This window comes from Stenella coeruleoalba, assembly GCF_951394435.1.
Source record: "Stenella coeruleoalba genome assembly, chromosome: 2".
Taxonomy (NCBI): Eukaryota; Metazoa; Chordata; class Mammalia; order Artiodactyla; family Delphinidae; genus Stenella; species Stenella coeruleoalba.
Window position 1 is genome coordinate 28,272,487 of NC_137147.1, and position 17,647 is coordinate 28,290,133.

A 17,647-nucleotide genomic window follows, 5' to 3' on the forward strand; every position below is an offset into this window, starting at 1 on the left:
GGCACAGTTCTCGTCTGCAGAGAAGCGGCTTCTCGCGCGCCTGAAGGCCCGGCTCCGACCGCGAAAGCCCGCTTGACGCCGGAAGCAGCCGCGAGTGCCTGGCGCCCGGGCTGAGAACAGAAGACTACGCCCCGCGATTACACCCCGGCGGCCTCTACAGCCCGGCGGCTCCCGCCTTCGCCGCCCGCCCTCACTCCTCGCCTCTGAGCTGCGACGCGACACCCTGCCTGCAGGTGGAGGACCCGGCCCGAAGACCCCGACCAGAGACTCAAGATGGCGGTGGCCGCGTAACTGAGCATCCCGCAGGCTTCGCTCCGAGAACGCGGAGGACTGACACGGGGGGGCAGCGGAAGGACGAGAGCAGGACTCTGGTGTCGTTTGTTAATCGTGGTGGTGTGAAGCTTGACTCCTCGGGCATATTGCGGGGGACTGTCTGCTGTTGTCCTAAGTCCTAGAGCACAGGGAGCCACAGTAACCCGTATTTTGTAAAATTGGGGCCCTTGATAGTTGGCAAAATGGCGATGACACTGTTGGAAGACTGGTGTAGGGGGATGGATGTGAACTCCCAGAGAGCCCTGCTGGTCTGGGGGATCCCAGTGAACTGTGATGAGGCTGAAATCGAAGAGACCCTCCAGGCTGCGATGCCCCAGGTGCCCTATCGAGTGCTTGGGAGAATGTTCTGGAGGGAAGAGAATGCCAAAGCAGCCTTGTTAGAGCTCACTGGTGCTGTCGATTACACCGCGATCCCCAGGGAGATGCCCGGTAAAGGAGGGGTGTGGAAAGTGGTCTTTAAGCACCCGACTTCCGATGCTGAATTTCTAGAAAGGTTGCACCTCTTCCTGGCAAGAGAGGGGTGGACCGTGCAAGATGTTGCCCGTGTCCTTGGGTTTCAGAACCCCACTCCGGCCCCAATCCCAGATATGCCAGCAGAGATGCTAAACTATATTTTGCATAATGTTATGCCGCCTCTTGTTGAGTCCATATGGTACAGGAAGCTGACACTCTTCTCCGGGAGGGACATCCTGGGGCCTGGAGAGGAGACATTTGATCCCTGGCTGGAGCACACTAATGAGGTCATAGAGGAGTGGCAGGTGTCAGATGTGGAAAAGAGGCGGCGGTTGATGGAGAGTCTTAGAGGTCCTGCTGCTGATGTCATACGCATCCTCAAGACCAGCAACCCTGCGATTACCACCGCCGAATGCCTGAAGGCGCTTGAGCAAGCGTTTGGGAGCGTGGAGAGCTGTAGGGATGCGCAGGTCAGATTTCTGAACACTTACCAGAACCCGGGAGAAAAGTTATCTGCTTATGTCATTCGTCTGGAGCCTCTGCTGCAGAAGGTGGTGGAGAAGGGGGCCATAGATAAAGAAAACGTGAATCAAGCCCGCCTGGAGCAGGTCATTGCCGGGGCCAACCACAGCGGGGCCCTCCAGAGGCTGTGGCTGACCGCGGTTGCGGAAGGGCCAGCCCCAAACCTCTTCCAGTTGCTGGTGCAGATCCGCGAGGGGGAGGCTGAGGAGGAGGAGGCGGAGGCTGTCCTCCTGCAGTTAGGCCTGAAGGGGCCCCTCTGAGTCCCCATAAAAGGGGCTTTAGTGCAGACCTAGATCACAGCTGCTTTCGTTCGTTGTCTCTGTGCTGTCTTACACGTGTAAGTAGTAGTAAAGACTTAGCCATGTTTTTTGGGGGAGGGGGAGTCTGGCCTGCGTATTCATGTGACATTAGTAAAATCGTGCAAACAAGCACCAGAGCTGCTGCGGTACGAGTCATGCTAGCTACGATGCCAGGGAAAGGTCTGGACACGAGTGCTCAGTGCAAGCTGTCATCAGCTTGCATCATCATCAGTTGTGGAAAACGTGAACTCGTGACACTTACCGTCGAGGTAATTAAATGTGATATTGCATGTTCAGATGTTTAGTGCAGGGCCTGGCTAACACAAGAAGTGTTCAGTAAAAATGTGAACTGTTGTTACTACTATCGTGAATAGTTTTTGTGTTTACTGTAAATTGTTCCTGATTTACATTAACGTAAAGAAATGTGAATTAGATATTTAAATTTAGAGTGCAAATTTCTTATTTTTCATCTTTAAACATCTAAATCAGTTTAACTGTAAAGTGTTCCGAGACTACAAAATGGGTTGTTAGAAAAATACTGCACTTGTAGAGCTGTGTAAATCGTTTTCACTGGACAAGATACAGATACAGATTGCAAGGGGAGGTTAATGTGAACCAGTTACAGTATCTGTTCCCCCATTTCAAATCTTTGTCATTGAAGTGTAGTTTACCTTGTTCATGCTGATTCTAAGTGTTCTAAGTTCGAAGTTATCAAATACATGTATATTAATAAAAAATATTTTTAAAATTCTATTGTCTTGTTTTTCTGACATATATAAAAAACTTTCAGTGTACTTAAGCTCTATTATATTTTCTTTTCTTAGGAAGACTTACCCATGTCACTGGAAAAAAAAAAACCCAAACCTCAGTTGTTTTACTTTAAGCTTTATATCATAGTATGTAACTTTAAATTGCAATACTTTTTTTAAAATTAATTTATTTTTGGCTGCGTTGGGTCTTCGTTGCTGCACGCGGGCTTTCTCTTGTGGCGAGCGGGGGCTACTCTTCGTTGCGGTGCACAGGCTTCTCATTGCGATGGCTTCTCTTGTTGTGGAGCACGGGCTCTAGGCGCGCCGGCTTCAGTAGTTGTGGCTTGCGGGCTCTAGAGTGCGGGCTCAGTAGTTGTGGCACACGGGCTTAGTTGCTCCACGGCATGTGGGATCTTACCAGACCAGGGCTCGAACCCGTGTCCCCTGCATTGGCAGGCGGATTCCTAACCACTGTGCCACCAGGGAAGCCCCAGCAATACTTTTTAATATATTCAATTTTTGCGTGTTTTCTACAAGACAAATGTTTGAAGGCAAAATAGACACAAGTAAATGTTAACTTACTATTAGATGTTAGAAGATCCTGAAATGGTTTAGGAGGTTATCTAGTAATGCTTTTGTTCCCCTTTTAAATCTTTTTTCAGCTAAAAATGTTTCACTGCAGGAATAACTCATCATACCTGTATAAAATTAATGCTTCAGTATTGCAGCAGCCATTTATATCAAGAGGATATAAAAAGGGAAATACGGTTTAAAGACATGTTTGGTTGCAGAGATTCAGTGACTGAAGATGTCCATCTTTTGAAATTCTAGTAAATCCAGAAGTGATTAAATGAACATAAGAATTCAGTGGGGTTTTCCCCTAGTAATAAGGCTTTAAATTTATAGCTGGCCTGCATAACAATCACAAGGTAAAAAATTTTATTTATGAAGGCTGATATTGGTATATGTCCTAAGATTTTTCTGTACAATTATTCATGTCCTCACTTATGTCTGTGACTCCCTCTCACACTTCTCAACACATCTCCACATCTTGGACCCCACAACAGACACACAAATCTTCACTTCCCCCGACAAATGTCCCCGTTGCCCCTCCTCCCCACTCATAACTTCCTCCTCCATTCCCACAGGCATGGCGCTCCATACACACTCTCCATACCTCTCAGTCCTGTCTTCACACACACTCCTACCTTCTCCCCAACACTCCATCATAAACATACTCCCTCCTCCCAACACACACACACACACACACACACACACACACACACACACACACACACACACACTACATTTACAACAAAAAGAAATAATAGGTTCTTTCACCCAGTATGTTATGGGCACACTTTACCTGTACATAGGGATATGCCATCTTTTTATGGCTGCAGAGTTGATTGCATTTTAGAAGGGAAGGTCATCACTTAGGATCCTTTTATTATATATAATAATTGTATATATCTACATATACATACATATATTTAATGTAATACATATATATGGCAGAAAAAAAAAGTCAGAATTCTAGATGTTCACCCTTTGTTCTAGGAAACAATTAACTAAAAATAACGTGCTATTTATGCTCTGAATTAAGGTTTTCTCTTTTTTTAAATTATTTTTATTTTTGGCTGCATTGGGTCTTCGTTGCTGCGCGCTGGCTTTTTCTCTAGTTGCGGCGAGCGGGGGCTACTCTTCGTTGTGGTGCGCAGGCTTCTCATTGCAGCGGCTTCTCTTGTTGCAAAGCATGGGCTCTATGCAAGCAGGCTTCAGTAGCTGTGGCTCGTGGACTCTAGAGCGCAGGCTCAGCAGTTGTGGCACACGGGCTTAGTTGCTCTGTGGCATGTGGGATCTTCCCGGACCAGGGCTCGAACCCGTGTCCTTTGCACTGGCAGGCGGATTCTCAATCACTGTGCCACCAGGGAAGCCTAAGGTTTTCTCTTAATAGGCACAAATTAAAATCTTTCTGCCTTTTAAAGGAGGAGAGCAGCAAGAAACATCCTCACAACCAAAGAATTGTGGAATAAAGAAGTAGAAACTGCACTATATTCCCATTCTGTGACCAAAATTACATTTGACTGATAATAGCACAGAATATATGCTGGGAAAATGTGTAATATTACTGTGATTTATTGCTGGGTTCTTCCTGTTTCTTGTGTATCAAAAAAGGGCTAGCCAATGTCAGGTCATTCCAGACCACAAATCAAGGGCCTATCAGCCAACCTTAACCTTGTACACTTCTGGAAGTCAGGAAAGGACTAGGAATAACCAAGTGCAGTAGTAACTTGCTGTCTCTGGAAGTGCTCCTTCCAGGATCCTAGTCATTTGAAATTGTGCCCAGAGAACTTCTGGGGAAGACTTACAAACTTGAGAGAGGAGGTCATCATTGGTAGTAAACTACTGAAAAAAAAATTTTTGGCATAAAGAAATGAGTCAATCCCCAATTCTCTCTTTCTCTCCCTCTCTCTCTCTCACACACACAAGCTGTGTGGAATGTTATCCAAACACTGAGTTTCTTCGGAACTGAATATCATTGGAAGTTCACATAGTCGCTCTATATTAGGTAAAACTAATGGACATGTAACCAAAAAAGATACACATTAATTTTTTTATAAAATAACACAATTTATTACTATTTTAAAACATCTCACAAAATAACATTCAGAAACTCAACATTTCTAAATAATTTAACACAGTAAGTTTAGTCATAAAGACATGCTACAAAAATTCCTGCATATAAAAGATTATTACCGACGTATTAATAGATGTTAAAATGTTCTTCAGAATGGAGTTGGTTCTAGAAGCCAAAGATTCTGGAGTGATGCTCGTGATCATGACTGACACCCTGGGAGAAGCTGGCCATATGTATATTCTCTACAGCTACCAACTCACCAGTCTTTTGATGGGATTGATCACTCTAGGCAATAGCACCTCAGAGGCAGGTACCCTGCTGATCAAACAAGCAAAGAACTCCCCACCCTTGTAACATTAGCCACAACTTAATCTAGCCAACATCTAAATTAATTTTTAAAATATAGATGTAGGAAAGATAACTCACAAAGTTTCTATTCTGAGTAGGAAATTCTCGATATACCCCCAGAGGGATGACTTAATGTAGCAGACATGGAAAATGACACCAAGTAAGGAAGTAGGGAAATCCTGGCTCTGATTATGCTGACACACAACTACTGCTCAGGTGGGCTTAGAATGAGCAAGGATGAGGTTTGATTCTCTAATATCCACATGCAGGCTAGGTATTTACCCATCTTCCCTTTGAGAGTACTTTCCACCAACATCCAGTTCATTTTAAAGTGCAAATCTACTGAAAAATAGCTTACTCTCCCCCACCCCCTGGTTAAATTTGGTAGATCATAATTTGGTTGGCTGGTTCCCTTCTAACCTGCCCAATATGGGAAATTAACTAGAATCCAGTTATGACTTCTCCAAGTGTCAAGTGAAAATTTATCTTAAGTTAGAAAAAGGTAAGACTCAGTCTAGTTTTTCAGTTTTCTTTCTTTGAAGTCAATGGTTGATAAAAAGGCAGGAATAGAGATATAGATGAGGGATTTCTAAAAGTTCAGTGATTTTTAAAAAAAATACCTTTAATTTTTTTATTGCACTTACTTTATAGTTAAAAACACTCATGCTAAAATGAAGATTAAGGAATATGGTCAAGTTAGCTATGTCAGAAGCACCAACTCTGCTACACTGAATCTTGTTTTATATTTAATTATTTACAGGCACGTTAAGCAGCCCAAATAAAGAAAATGTGTGCCAAAGAAATTAATTTCTGGTAAAGGGTAACTTTCAGTTTAGCAGTTATTTCTTCCTCCTTTACCAATACTTAACAATGTAAGGTCTTTGTGAGCAGACAATCAGACTGCAGTTAGAGAGACAATCAGACCACTCATGATTGATGCTTTGACACTTCCCCCCCAATTTTTTAAAGTTAATGATTTAATCCAACCTCTCTAGGCCCTATACTTTTTTCCATTTAGTCCTAAGAAAAATCCAGCTGGAAGATTCTGGGCCACATAGATAACCACCTTCGACTCTACTTACACATCACCAACTCTGAGAATAAGTTAACAGTTAAGATTCATTTCGTACTCCTCTTTATTCCACTTCAGACCACTGGTAAGAGGTATCAGAAGAAGCATCTATTCAAGTCAAAATTTCTTTCTATACAGGAACCACATTTATGTGTCTTATACCACCTCTATTTGTGGAATAGATCCAGTAACCATACCAAGTTACTGGCCAGTTATCATGACCAGATAGTCTTCGGTCCACATGCAGAATCAGTGTCTACACCAGCTACTTTCATATATGATTACCAAATTTTATACAATATTTTTCTGTATTTAAGGACTGCTAAAGTCTACAAAATTTGTGCATTATTGGACAATGAATGAATACTTAAAGAATGAACACCTAAGAAGGATGATCCATTTTCTAAAGTACACTTAAAATGTTAAACTTTAGAGACAAAGCAAAATCTATCATAAAGTTGGATTTTGTTGATAGTAGGAGAGAGGTAGGTTAATAATTACTGTCCTAAGATAAGAATGCTAAACAATAAAAGCTGAGGCCCTGCTAAAAAACAAGTTGAACCTTCCAGTCCTGAGTTTCTAATGTTATGTGAAAATTATTAAAATAAGCATGACAAAGGAAAACACCAGTGACCATTTCCTTCCATCCACGATTATTAAATACATCACCTTCTCTCAAATAACAACTCAGGTAGCATATGACTACAGAGTGAAAATAAATGGACCTTGGAAAAAGGAATGTTGCTACAAAGCACTGGTTCTTAACCGGGGGCGAATATGTTCCCACCCTTCTGCCCCAGAGGATAGATGGCAATGTCTGAAGACACTTCTGATTGTCACAACTTGGGAGAGGGTTCTACTGGTATCTAACGTGTAAAGCCAGAGATGCTGCTAAACATCCTATATTACAAAGGACAGCCCCCCTCCCCACAACATTATCCAGCCTAAAATATTAATAGTGCCAAGGTTGAGAAACTCTGGTTTAAAGGAACAAACGCCTATTTACAGAGAACACAAAAACCTTTCAAGACCTGACTAGTAATACAGCCATAAACTTAATGTTAGGGAAAAGAGGAAAGCTGAATTCCTTGGTAGACGAAAATAAAATTTCCTGTGAAAAATTAAAATACTGTACTGATTCCATCATTATAAGAAGAGAAGAAATCGAATGATCCACTAAAACGGCATAATGCTTTAAACAAGGAGCACAGAGACAATCTCTTCCAAGTAGGTCAAATATCTAATCCGAGAAGCATAAACCAAAAGCATTTAACATCAGCTAAATCTGCAGCAGTAAAGGATGATTTAAGGAATGATTTGAGAGAATATTCTGAACTTCTTCATATACCTTATCTTCCATTTTCTAATAACATGGATTCTGGCTTTAATTCCAAGAAAAGGAGGCACAGAAGTCATTCGATATTTGTTGAGTGGAACTGAATTATGAATTTTGTGTGAAATGGACACAGAAAAGCACCTTACACTTCTCTGAGAACTACCAGTGATTAAAAGACATTAAGAAACAAGGAGAAACAGAGAAAATTAGTTTCTATATTAAGAATTCAGAAAAACCAAACACCAACACTGTAAGTTATTTTATAAATAAATTCAGTATGAAGTCATTCATTCATTCCCTACTATATTCACTTCCAGCATAACTTTTAGAAAATACATCCATACCTAGCAATAGGGCTTTAAGCTTACCTACTAGATGAAGTGCAGAGTACAAGAAAAGAAGATCGTCTTCTTAGTTTAAACATCACCAAGGAAAATTCTCATTGCCTATGGTTCACAAAAGAAAGTCAAAGGCTTTGAATGTATAAGCCAGTCAGAGTAAAGATTTCTTCCTATCAGACTGTAAGGAAGAGCAAAAGGAAGCTAAAAATAGTATTGGACCTTTATTTAGAATTGATTGTCAAAGCAGTGGTCCCTTTTGATCAGAGTGACTCAGAGAAATCATGTAATTCCTACTTAAATGACAGCTGAAAACTTCAGAAAGCCAGGACTACTTATGCAATCACTTTTTAAAAATGACTCTTCCCTCTTTGACTAGTTTTACGCAAGTAAATGGGGAAATAGGAGCCAATAGTTTCTGGTTGAGGGACTTTAGGCACAATATGGCAGAGGGCCTCTGACATCTTTTTTGCAATCTATCAGTGACTCAGTCACAGCCTACTATGCACTTCATCTGGTTACTGACTACCGTATCTTGCATTTTCCAAAAACAACTTTTTCTTATATGAAAAATTCCAAGCTCTGTATCCAACTGTTGCTTTGCAATTCTGAGGTTAAATCACCTGCTATGCTTCACGGAAGAAGCAATCCTCAAAAATAATGCCGTTTGCCTGGGATTCCATAATGAAACATCTCTTTTCCAACCACAAACATATACATAATTCATTTTAAGAGCTGTTTAACTTAAACTTTTTGAAAAAATATATTTTGAAATACTAAATTTCACTTATTGAAAGGTACCAAATCCAGTCTTTCAAGTTCTGCACCCTTACAACAGCCACTTCTCTCAACATGAGGGTCAACAGACCAAAGTTAGTAGGGCAAATTTTAAAAAATATGAATGGCCAACATTTAGGCTAGGAATTCAAATATAACTACTGCTTATATATATTTACTTATCTAACATATTGGGTTAGCCAAAAAGTTCCTTTGGTTTTTAAGTAAAAATAAAAGACACATTTTTCATTTTAATCAAGAACTTTATTGAACAGCGTATTCACCCTTTTGTTCCACTACCTTCTGCCATTTTTCAGGCAACTTCATAATTCCATCTTCCTAAAACTTTTTATCTTTTTGAGCAAAGAACTGTTCCAGGTGCCTTTTACAGTCTTCCAGGGAATTGAAATTTTTTCCATTGAGAGAATTTTGGAAAGACCGAAATAAATGGAAATCTGAAGGTGCAATGTCTGGTGAATACAGTGGATGAATCAGAATTTCCCAGCCAAGCTATAACAGTTTTTGCCTGGTCATCAAAGAAACATGCAGTCTTGTGTTATCCTGATGGAGGATTATGTGTTTTCTGTTGACTAATTCTGGACGCTTTTCGACGAGTGCTGCTTTCAGTTGGTCTAACTGGGAGCAGTACTGTTGGAATTAATCGTTTGGTTTTCCAGAAGGAGCTCATAATAGAGGACTCCCTTCCAATCCCACCATATACAGAACATCACCTTCTTTGGATGAAGACTGGCCTTTGGTGTGGTTGGTGGTGGTTCATTTCACTTGCCCCACCATCTCTTCCGTTCCATATTATTGTACAGTATCCACTTTTCATTGCCCGCCACAATTTGTTTTAAAAACGGAACGTTTTTGTTACGTTTAAGTAGAGAATTGCATGCAGAAATACAGTCTAGAAGGTTTTTTTCGCTTAATTTATGTGGAACCCAAACATCAAAGCGATTCACATAACCAAGCTGGAGCAAATGATTTTCAGCTCTTGATTTGGATATTTTGAGTATGTTGGCTATCTCCCACGTGGTATAACGTTGATTGTTCTCAATTAATGTCTTGATTTGATCGCTATCAACTTCAACTGATCTACCTGACTGTGGAGCATCTTCCAGCGAGAAATCTCCAGCACGAAACTTCACAAACCACTTTTGACACGTTCCATCAGCCACAGCACCATCTCCATAGGCTGCAGAAATCTTTTTTTGCTTTTCAGTTGTGTTTTTACCTTTCTTGAAATAATAAAGCATAATATGCCAAAACTGTTGCTTTATTTCTTCCATCTTCAATATTAAAATGGCTACACAAAAATTCACCAATTTTGATAAGTTTTTTTTTTTAATGCATGCTGATATGACAGCTGTCACAATACAATCTAACAAAATTGTTTCAAATGAAGTTAAAGACAACTAAGTGCTACTAGAGCCAGCTTACGGGAAAAAACCGAACAAACCTTTTGGCCAACCCAATATAAGGAACTATAACCAAAAAGTATGCCTAAGATCAGGTCCATATGTGTAATAAGGCCAAAGTATTGGTCAAAGGAGTGATTATAACAGTCATTTTAACCACTGACCTGGATCACAGAATGACTGGCTGACTGTTTGCAGGACTTGAGTGGACATGCAGGTAAACACAACATAAATTCCAGTTGACAATGCACACACTTTTGGAACAACAAATAAGTAAATATAACATGGGCTATAAGGCCTCCAAGGTACTAATTTTTCCTTTTTTCACCATAGTTTTTCAAACTGGACTTTGGAGTCTTGATTCTAGGACTGCTGCTATATTTCTAAGAGGAGCTCTTCCCAAACCAAAGGCATGACACATTTGTGCTTCTGAGTCATAAAGAGATGGACCTTCAAGAAAGATGGCCTACAGATTCAAAAGTTAAGTGTATATATTTAAATGCCTGGCCTAAAAAAAAAAAAACAAACAAAAATGAAAAAACTGAACAAACTGAATAAAGAATCACATTTGTTCCTTTTTTGTTAAAAATGACTGGTCTATAAAGGTTTCAGTAGATGGGGCCACGCAGTACATAACTGGGACTGAAGACAAAAATTGAAAATTTATAGCTTCTAAAAAGAGCACTAGACTATATAAAGTTGGTGTTATCATTTGGGGGGAGAAACACTGAATAGGTTATGAGAAAAAAAGGAATGAAAGATTTGTTTTATCTTAAGAACCATTTGCCCCACACAGAATCTTTAAAATAGACAACTATACAAAACTTATCTATTGTTCTTATGACATTTAAATAAGTTACACAAAGTGGAAAATGTGGTGTTAGTTATCTTCTTCCTCATTCTCTTTAATTACTGGGGTACCTAAAATGAAAAAGAAAATTATTACTGGTCATTCTCAAGAGATTGTTAAATTCTAACTGAAAATATTTTTCTGTTAACCTGAGGAGTTCTGAGATGCTGAGAAGTGTGCCATAATAAAAATAATATCATAAGATAATCTTTTAAATTTCTAATTATCCAAAAAGCCTCTCAGGAGAATTCCCAAATGGATTAATATAAGTAATTACAAATATTCAGGTCCCCAAATACAGAGTTACAAATAAAAATGCCTACAGGTACCAGGCAGAAAAATAAGGCCCTATACACACTAAAAACTTTGTATGTTAAACACAAAGAAATATTCATTTTTCACAATAAAATACGCAATCCCAGTATTGCCAGAATCTGAATTTTTATGTTACTCCCCCAAATACTAAACACTGGGGATAAATTGGAAAAAAATAAAAAGAACCAAGGCACAGAAAATAAAATACATCTGCAGGCTCTCACTGGCCCAAGAGCCAGCCATTTCTGAGCTCTGGCATTTGAAGCATGTCCACAATCTGACCCTAGTCAACTGTTCAGTCTTAACTCTTCAGCCAGTCACCCTCCACTCCAGATGAACTGATCAACTCATTGTCTCCCAAACTCATCTTGCAGACTACTACTTCTGGACTCCTGGCTAACAAAGTTCCTCCATTTTGGAATGCCCCCCGTAACACCCCTTCCATCTAGGCCCTACCCTTAATTAAGAGCCATCTCCAGTGCCTCTTCCTGTGTGATTCTTCTTTATGGCAACGAGCAGAGTCTTACCCCTCTGTACTCCCCACAGCATCTGTTTGTGGGGGGTAGTGAATGTTTTATTGAAATATACATACAAAGTACACAAATTATAAGTGTACAGATTGATAAATGTATACAAAGTGAACACATCTGGTAACCAGCACCCAGATTAGAAAGAGAACATTATCAGAACCCCCAAAACTTCCTCAGGTCCCCTTCCAGTCACTGTCCCCCAACAAAAGGTACATTCTATCCTAATGTCTAACACCATGGATTATTTTGCCTGATTTTGAAACTGATATGAATAGAATGATGTAGCGTGCGCTCTGTGTCTGGCTTCTTTTGCTCAACATTATGTTTATATGATTCATGTATATTGTGTGAAGCTATAGTTCATTCATTCTCATTGCTGGTGAATATTCCATTGTACGAATATGTCATAATTTACTTGTCTATTCTATTGTTGTTGGGCATTTGGGTTGTTTCCAATTTATAGCTATTAAAATAGTGGTGCAATGAGTATTGTCATACAGGTCTTTTGGTAAACATCCATGCTCTTTTCTTCTGGGTATACAGCTAGGAGAGAAGTTGCTGGGTCATGTGGGATATGTATGTAGAGCTTCTGTAGATAATGCCAGTTTTCCAAAGTTATACCAAGTTACATTACTATCCAGCAGGGTATGAGAGTTCTAGTTGCTCCATGTTCCACTAACATTTGGTATTGTCTGTCTTTTTCATTTTAGCTCTTTAACACCCCTCAGTTTTTCTTACAAGCAACTGAAGAGGAGCAAAAAGAGGCAAGCTAGCAGCTGTGGCCACCTGTGTTCTGGTCCATCTCACTGGTTTAGGATACACCAGCTGGTTTTTCTAGGGGCTGTTCAGATTGGCCTGAAGTCAATATTTGGTCCAAAAGGCTGTATATAATGTGGCTTGGTCTATTCAGGGTCTACATAAGGGATTCTTTTCCACTCTTAATGGAAGGGTTCACTTCCTGTGCACAATGAGAAAGGAAGACAAATGATTTCAAATGGTTTCTAGAGGTCAAAGTTGAACATAAAAAGGCTGAAGTCCAAGGCTCTAATGTACCCTCTCTTTTGTTCTATTTTATTTTAACTTATGAAATAGTCATTCATATAGATACAATGTAAATAAAGAGTAACAAAACCAATTATTGTATACCCATCACCCAATTTAGGAAACAGAACATCACCAGTATCTAAGAAACCTGTTTGCCTCTTCCTGTTTATTCCTGTACCTCCCACAAGAGGCAGTCTAGTGTCTTTGTTATTTTACAGCTAGGTATGTAGCCAGAGGGAAAAAAGGGAACATTCTGCATGATTCCATTTATATAAAACTCTATAAAATACAAACTAATCTATAGGGACAGAAAGCGGATCAGTGACTGCCTTGGGAGGGATGGTGGTGAGCAGCAGGAGGGAGGGATTACAAAGAGGCAAAAGGAAATTTTTGGGGGGTGATATATATGTTCATTATCTTTTCCCCCCAACTTTATTGAGATATGATTGATATATAACATTCTGTAGGTTTAAGGTAAAAATGGCCTGGCTTCCTCATAGGACCACTGGAAGGAGTAAAGACCCAGGGAGGTCTGTGACTCTTTTATTATTTCTGGTTTTCAGATGACAAAAGAACAAAGTTTGGTGAGATGAATTAACCAGCCCGATGACAAAAAAGCTAGAACTGGGACTTGAACCCAGTCAGTCAGGGATCTCTCCTGACATTTTCACCTTTCTTAGGTATTGAGAAACTAAAATTAGGGGGGAGAGGGAGAGAGAACATTACAATTTTGATCCAATTGTGAAAAAGCAACTCCTTACTATTTATGTCTAATAATTTTGCAAAATAATACATTTGGGACTTGAGAATAAACCCAGCTTTCTTATAAGCTTTTGGTTTAGGGATGATCTTATACCAGTCTAAATATTCTAGAAGTCTTTCATCTCACTCTGGCCCAAACTGGGACCACAAAATTTCCTACAGACAGAAGTGGCCTTGGCGACCAGAGATAACCTATCATTTTCTTTAGTTTTGCTCCTTTTCATGATTCCGTGCTACAAATTCAATTCTTACACCCAGAAAACATTTCCAAGCTGGCCCAGAGTCACTCACCATCTAGCTTTTTCAGTTTGGGTACTCTCTTGGTTGCCTCGTCAATCCAGTTCCCTTCAGCAGAATGTTTCTCTTCCAAGGGATTGCCTACAAACACCAGGTCTTCTAGGCATGGTAGTTCTGCCAGCTTCACAAATTCACCTACAAGTACAAAGAATACATTCCATATTAAAATGACAAGTTTTACTCTTATGATTTTGAAGGGTGAATCCCAGTATCACTAGCCCTCAGTTTGTGACTATTCAGAACAATTCGTTGTTTAAGATTTTGAAGGAAGTAGGGGACATTATACCATATGAAGTCATTCTCTGAAGACATTATGGAAAGGGAGGGAAAGCGAGACGTACCTCTTCTACCTTTATGCTAATCTAAGGATGGGATAAGAAGAGGAAATGAGGTTCAGAATCAACAAATCAATCTCCAGTGACAGGTCTTCTCTATACTGTACTACATCAGTATCAGCTAAACTAAACTGCCTTTGTCTCTACCATTCCCTCATCTCTAAATTCTTAAAGCAACTCATTCAAGCCTCTATTGTAGAACTTATCACACAGTTTTCTAATTATTAACTCATAAACTAATCTTTCCCACTAAGCTGTGAACTCCTTGAGGGCAGGGATAATGTCCTATTCAACTATGTATCTCAACAGCCTGGCATAGTTCATGGCACACAATAGGGCTTTAAAATGCTAAATGGATAATGTACAATAAAAAAGAAAAGCAATATATATGTTAAATAAGTCTTCCACCCAAGAATTATTAAACCGATTCCTTTTGGCCTTTGGACAATAGTTTAATTTTTTTCATGATTAATAGGACCAGGACCTATTCAATTATAATCATTCTAAGTAAATATTTAAATGTAAATTTCAAGTGTTTAGATGAAATATAGGAACTCCTATAGCTATTTCCCTCTGTGCTTAGAAAGAAATGTCCCCATTTCGTATCTTGTTCCCTATAGGGCTATTTTCTATAAACATGAGGTAGAAGGTTAGCAAAGAGCCAGCCTCACTTACCCCAGTCTTTCACCAGGTTATTAGACATGTAAAGAATCTTCAATTTCTTCATTACATGGATCCCTTTCAACTTCTCAATAGAATTGTAGGAGATCCACAGTTCTTCTAACGTGTCCCCTACTGCTTCCTGAAAAAGAAAGCAATTTTATTTACATACTTATTTTTAAGCTTTTCCTTCTGTCCCCTTCCTCATAAACATAAAGACAATGGCCTTCAGAGAGAACTGAGACCAACCTGTCCACTGGCAGGAGAGCTGAAGGCTGTGTGGGAGTTTTTTCTCATTAAGAAAGCCAAGTAGAACATTTTCTTCCTCTCTTCAAACTGATCTGAACTAAGAATACCTACTGAAACCACCAAGAGGGGAAATAAGAGCACTATTTTTTTTTTTTTTTGCGCTACGCGGGGCTCTCAATGTTGTGGCCTCTCCCGTTGCAGAGCACAGGCTCCGGACGCGCAGGCTCAGCAGCCATGGCTCACGGGCCCAGCCGCTCCGCGGCATGTGGAATTTTCCCGGACAGGGGCATGAACCCGTGTCCCCTGCAGCGGCAGGCGGACTCTCAACCACTGCGCCACCAGGGAAGCCCTATTTTATCAATTTTATTGAATAATATACTTTTCAAATCACTTCCCTATACATTGTATTATTTGATCCTTATTTAATTAAGATAGGCAAAGCAGGTTATTTGATTTCTATTCTAGATAAAGGGCTTTTTCTAAGATCACAATGCTTTTTTTGGCTGCACCACGCAGCTTGCAGGATGGGATAGAGCCCAAGCCCACGGCAGTGAAAGCACGCAGTCCTAACCACTGGACCACCAAGGAATTCCCAACAATGTTATTAAATAGTAGACCTATGTCTAAATTTCAGGGTTTTTAAAAAATATTTATTATGAAAACTTTCAAACATAAAAAAGTTGAAAGAATATTATAGTAAATACCCATATATCTACTACCCAGCTTCTACCATTAACATTTTACTATCCTTTTCCTGTCACATATCTGGTCCATCTATCCATCCTGCTATCTATGCATCAATTCACCTTATTTTTTCTGATGTATAAAACTCAACTTAAAACCCATAGTCTGGGCTTCCCTGGTGGCGCAGTGGTTGAGAGTCCGCCTGCCGATGCAGGGGACGCGGGTTCGTGCCCCGGTTCGAGAAGATCCCACATGCCGCGGAGCTGCTGGGCCCGTGAGCCATGGCCGCTGAGCATGCGCGTCCGGAGCCTGTGCTCCGCACCGGCAGAGGCCACAACAGTGAGAGGCCGGCGTACCGCAAAAAAAAAAAAAAAAAAAACAAACAAAAAAAAAAACCATAGTCTTTTCATTATACTATAATGATTATGTCATACTGACTCTTAAATGCTAGATACAACCAATAGTGGCACAAAAACTTTTCCTTCTTTCATATACAAAAGACAAAATGTAGTGATTATTTGTTCCTTAAAAAACAAAAAAGTGACTAGGCAGAATCAGTTCGATGTTCAATCCCCTCTTAACGCAAAAGGATTTACCTACATCCACATGGTAATGTTAGAATGTAGGACCCAGGTCTATGTCCTGATAACTGTCCCTTTAAAGACTATAAAGAGAATAAACGTACTCTGGATAAAGATCATTAATGCATTTTCCATACAGATGGAACCAAGGGGAAAAGCTGAGAATGGAGTGGTCTGAGTTAGTTCTGTGTGTCATCCCAAGGCCCACAATTCATCTTAGTTTCAACTTTCTAAGTAGGAGAAACAACAATTTCAAAGTAAAAGAAACTTTTAAATCAGTCCATCCTGGCACTGAAAGTGTGAGGCAGCAGAAAAAATAGTGACTAAATAATACTAATTAGAAAGTTTAGGCTCAATTCTGGGTTCTGCCACTTACTTAGTGTCGTTTTACATGTGCAGATGAGGACTCTTGGTCAGTTTTCACATAGCCAATTTGATCAATTCTCCAAACAGCCAATTTGCTGAATTTACTCTTTTACTGATTTACTGAAAAATTGGTTAACTACTTACAAATTATAGCAATTTGTTTTAGATAGGATAGGACAGAAATTACTTTAGACAGGATAACTTCTGAAGATGTCTGTTGTGCTTTGTTCATTCCTTACAAGCATTAATTGAGTTTCGGTTAATTTTCAGCCAATTGGATGCAGCTGTTCTGCCATGACCAAATTTCTGTGCATTTGGGGACTTGACTTGGGAATATAAATTCTCATTGCAGAATGAGAATTTCTTATGTATATTGACTAACAAATGTTGTATAGATTTTGGGTGTCCAGGGCATAGTTTTGTCTTTCAGTACGTTTTCAATCTATTCCACTGTTTTTCCTACTTCCCTAAATATAACAATTCACTAACCAACTCAATTAGATTACTATTTTTATGTGTTTTAATCATTTGAGAAGTGATCAGTGTCTAAAATATGAAACTGACAGTCTACAAAGATGGACTGACAAATCTAACAGCTGGGATAAAACAGCTGCACTAAAATTAATACTAAATAAAATCTTAAAGAAAAGTTTAAAAGGTGTTGAAACCATTCCAAGCAACACAA

General features: G+C 39.7%; 2 protein-coding genes across 4 annotated transcripts in view; one reads left to right on the forward strand and one right to left on the reverse strand.

Moving 5' to 3' along the window:
- Positions 1 to 515: 515 nt before the first annotated feature.
- On the forward strand, positions 516 to 1,568 carry PNMA1 (PNMA family member 1; the record flags this gene model as incomplete). The annotated part of the gene is made up of 1 exon (XM_079913561.1): positions 516 to 1,568. The coding sequence occupies one exon, from the start codon at positions 516 to 518 to the stop codon at positions 1,566 to 1,568; it is 1,053 nt and encodes a 350-aa protein (XP_079769687.1).
- Positions 1,569 to 4,893: 3,325 nt separating this feature from the next.
- The window catches only part of DNAL1 (dynein axonemal light chain 1), a 49,447-nt gene continuing 36,693 nt past the window's right edge, over positions 4,894 to 17,647 (reverse strand). For all 3 annotated transcript variants that reach the window (XM_079909065.1, XM_079909063.1, XM_079909064.1), the window contains 3 exons: positions 15,098 to 15,224; positions 14,082 to 14,222; positions 4,894 to 11,210 (listed from right to left, as the gene is read on the reverse strand). In XM_079909065.1, coding sequence (XP_079765191.1) covers positions 11,170 to 11,210; positions 14,082 to 14,222; positions 15,098 to 15,224 — 309 coding nt within the window. In that variant the 3' untranslated portion in view covers positions 4,894 to 11,169. The remainder of the gene's footprint in view (positions 11,211 to 14,081; positions 14,223 to 15,097; positions 15,225 to 17,647) is intronic.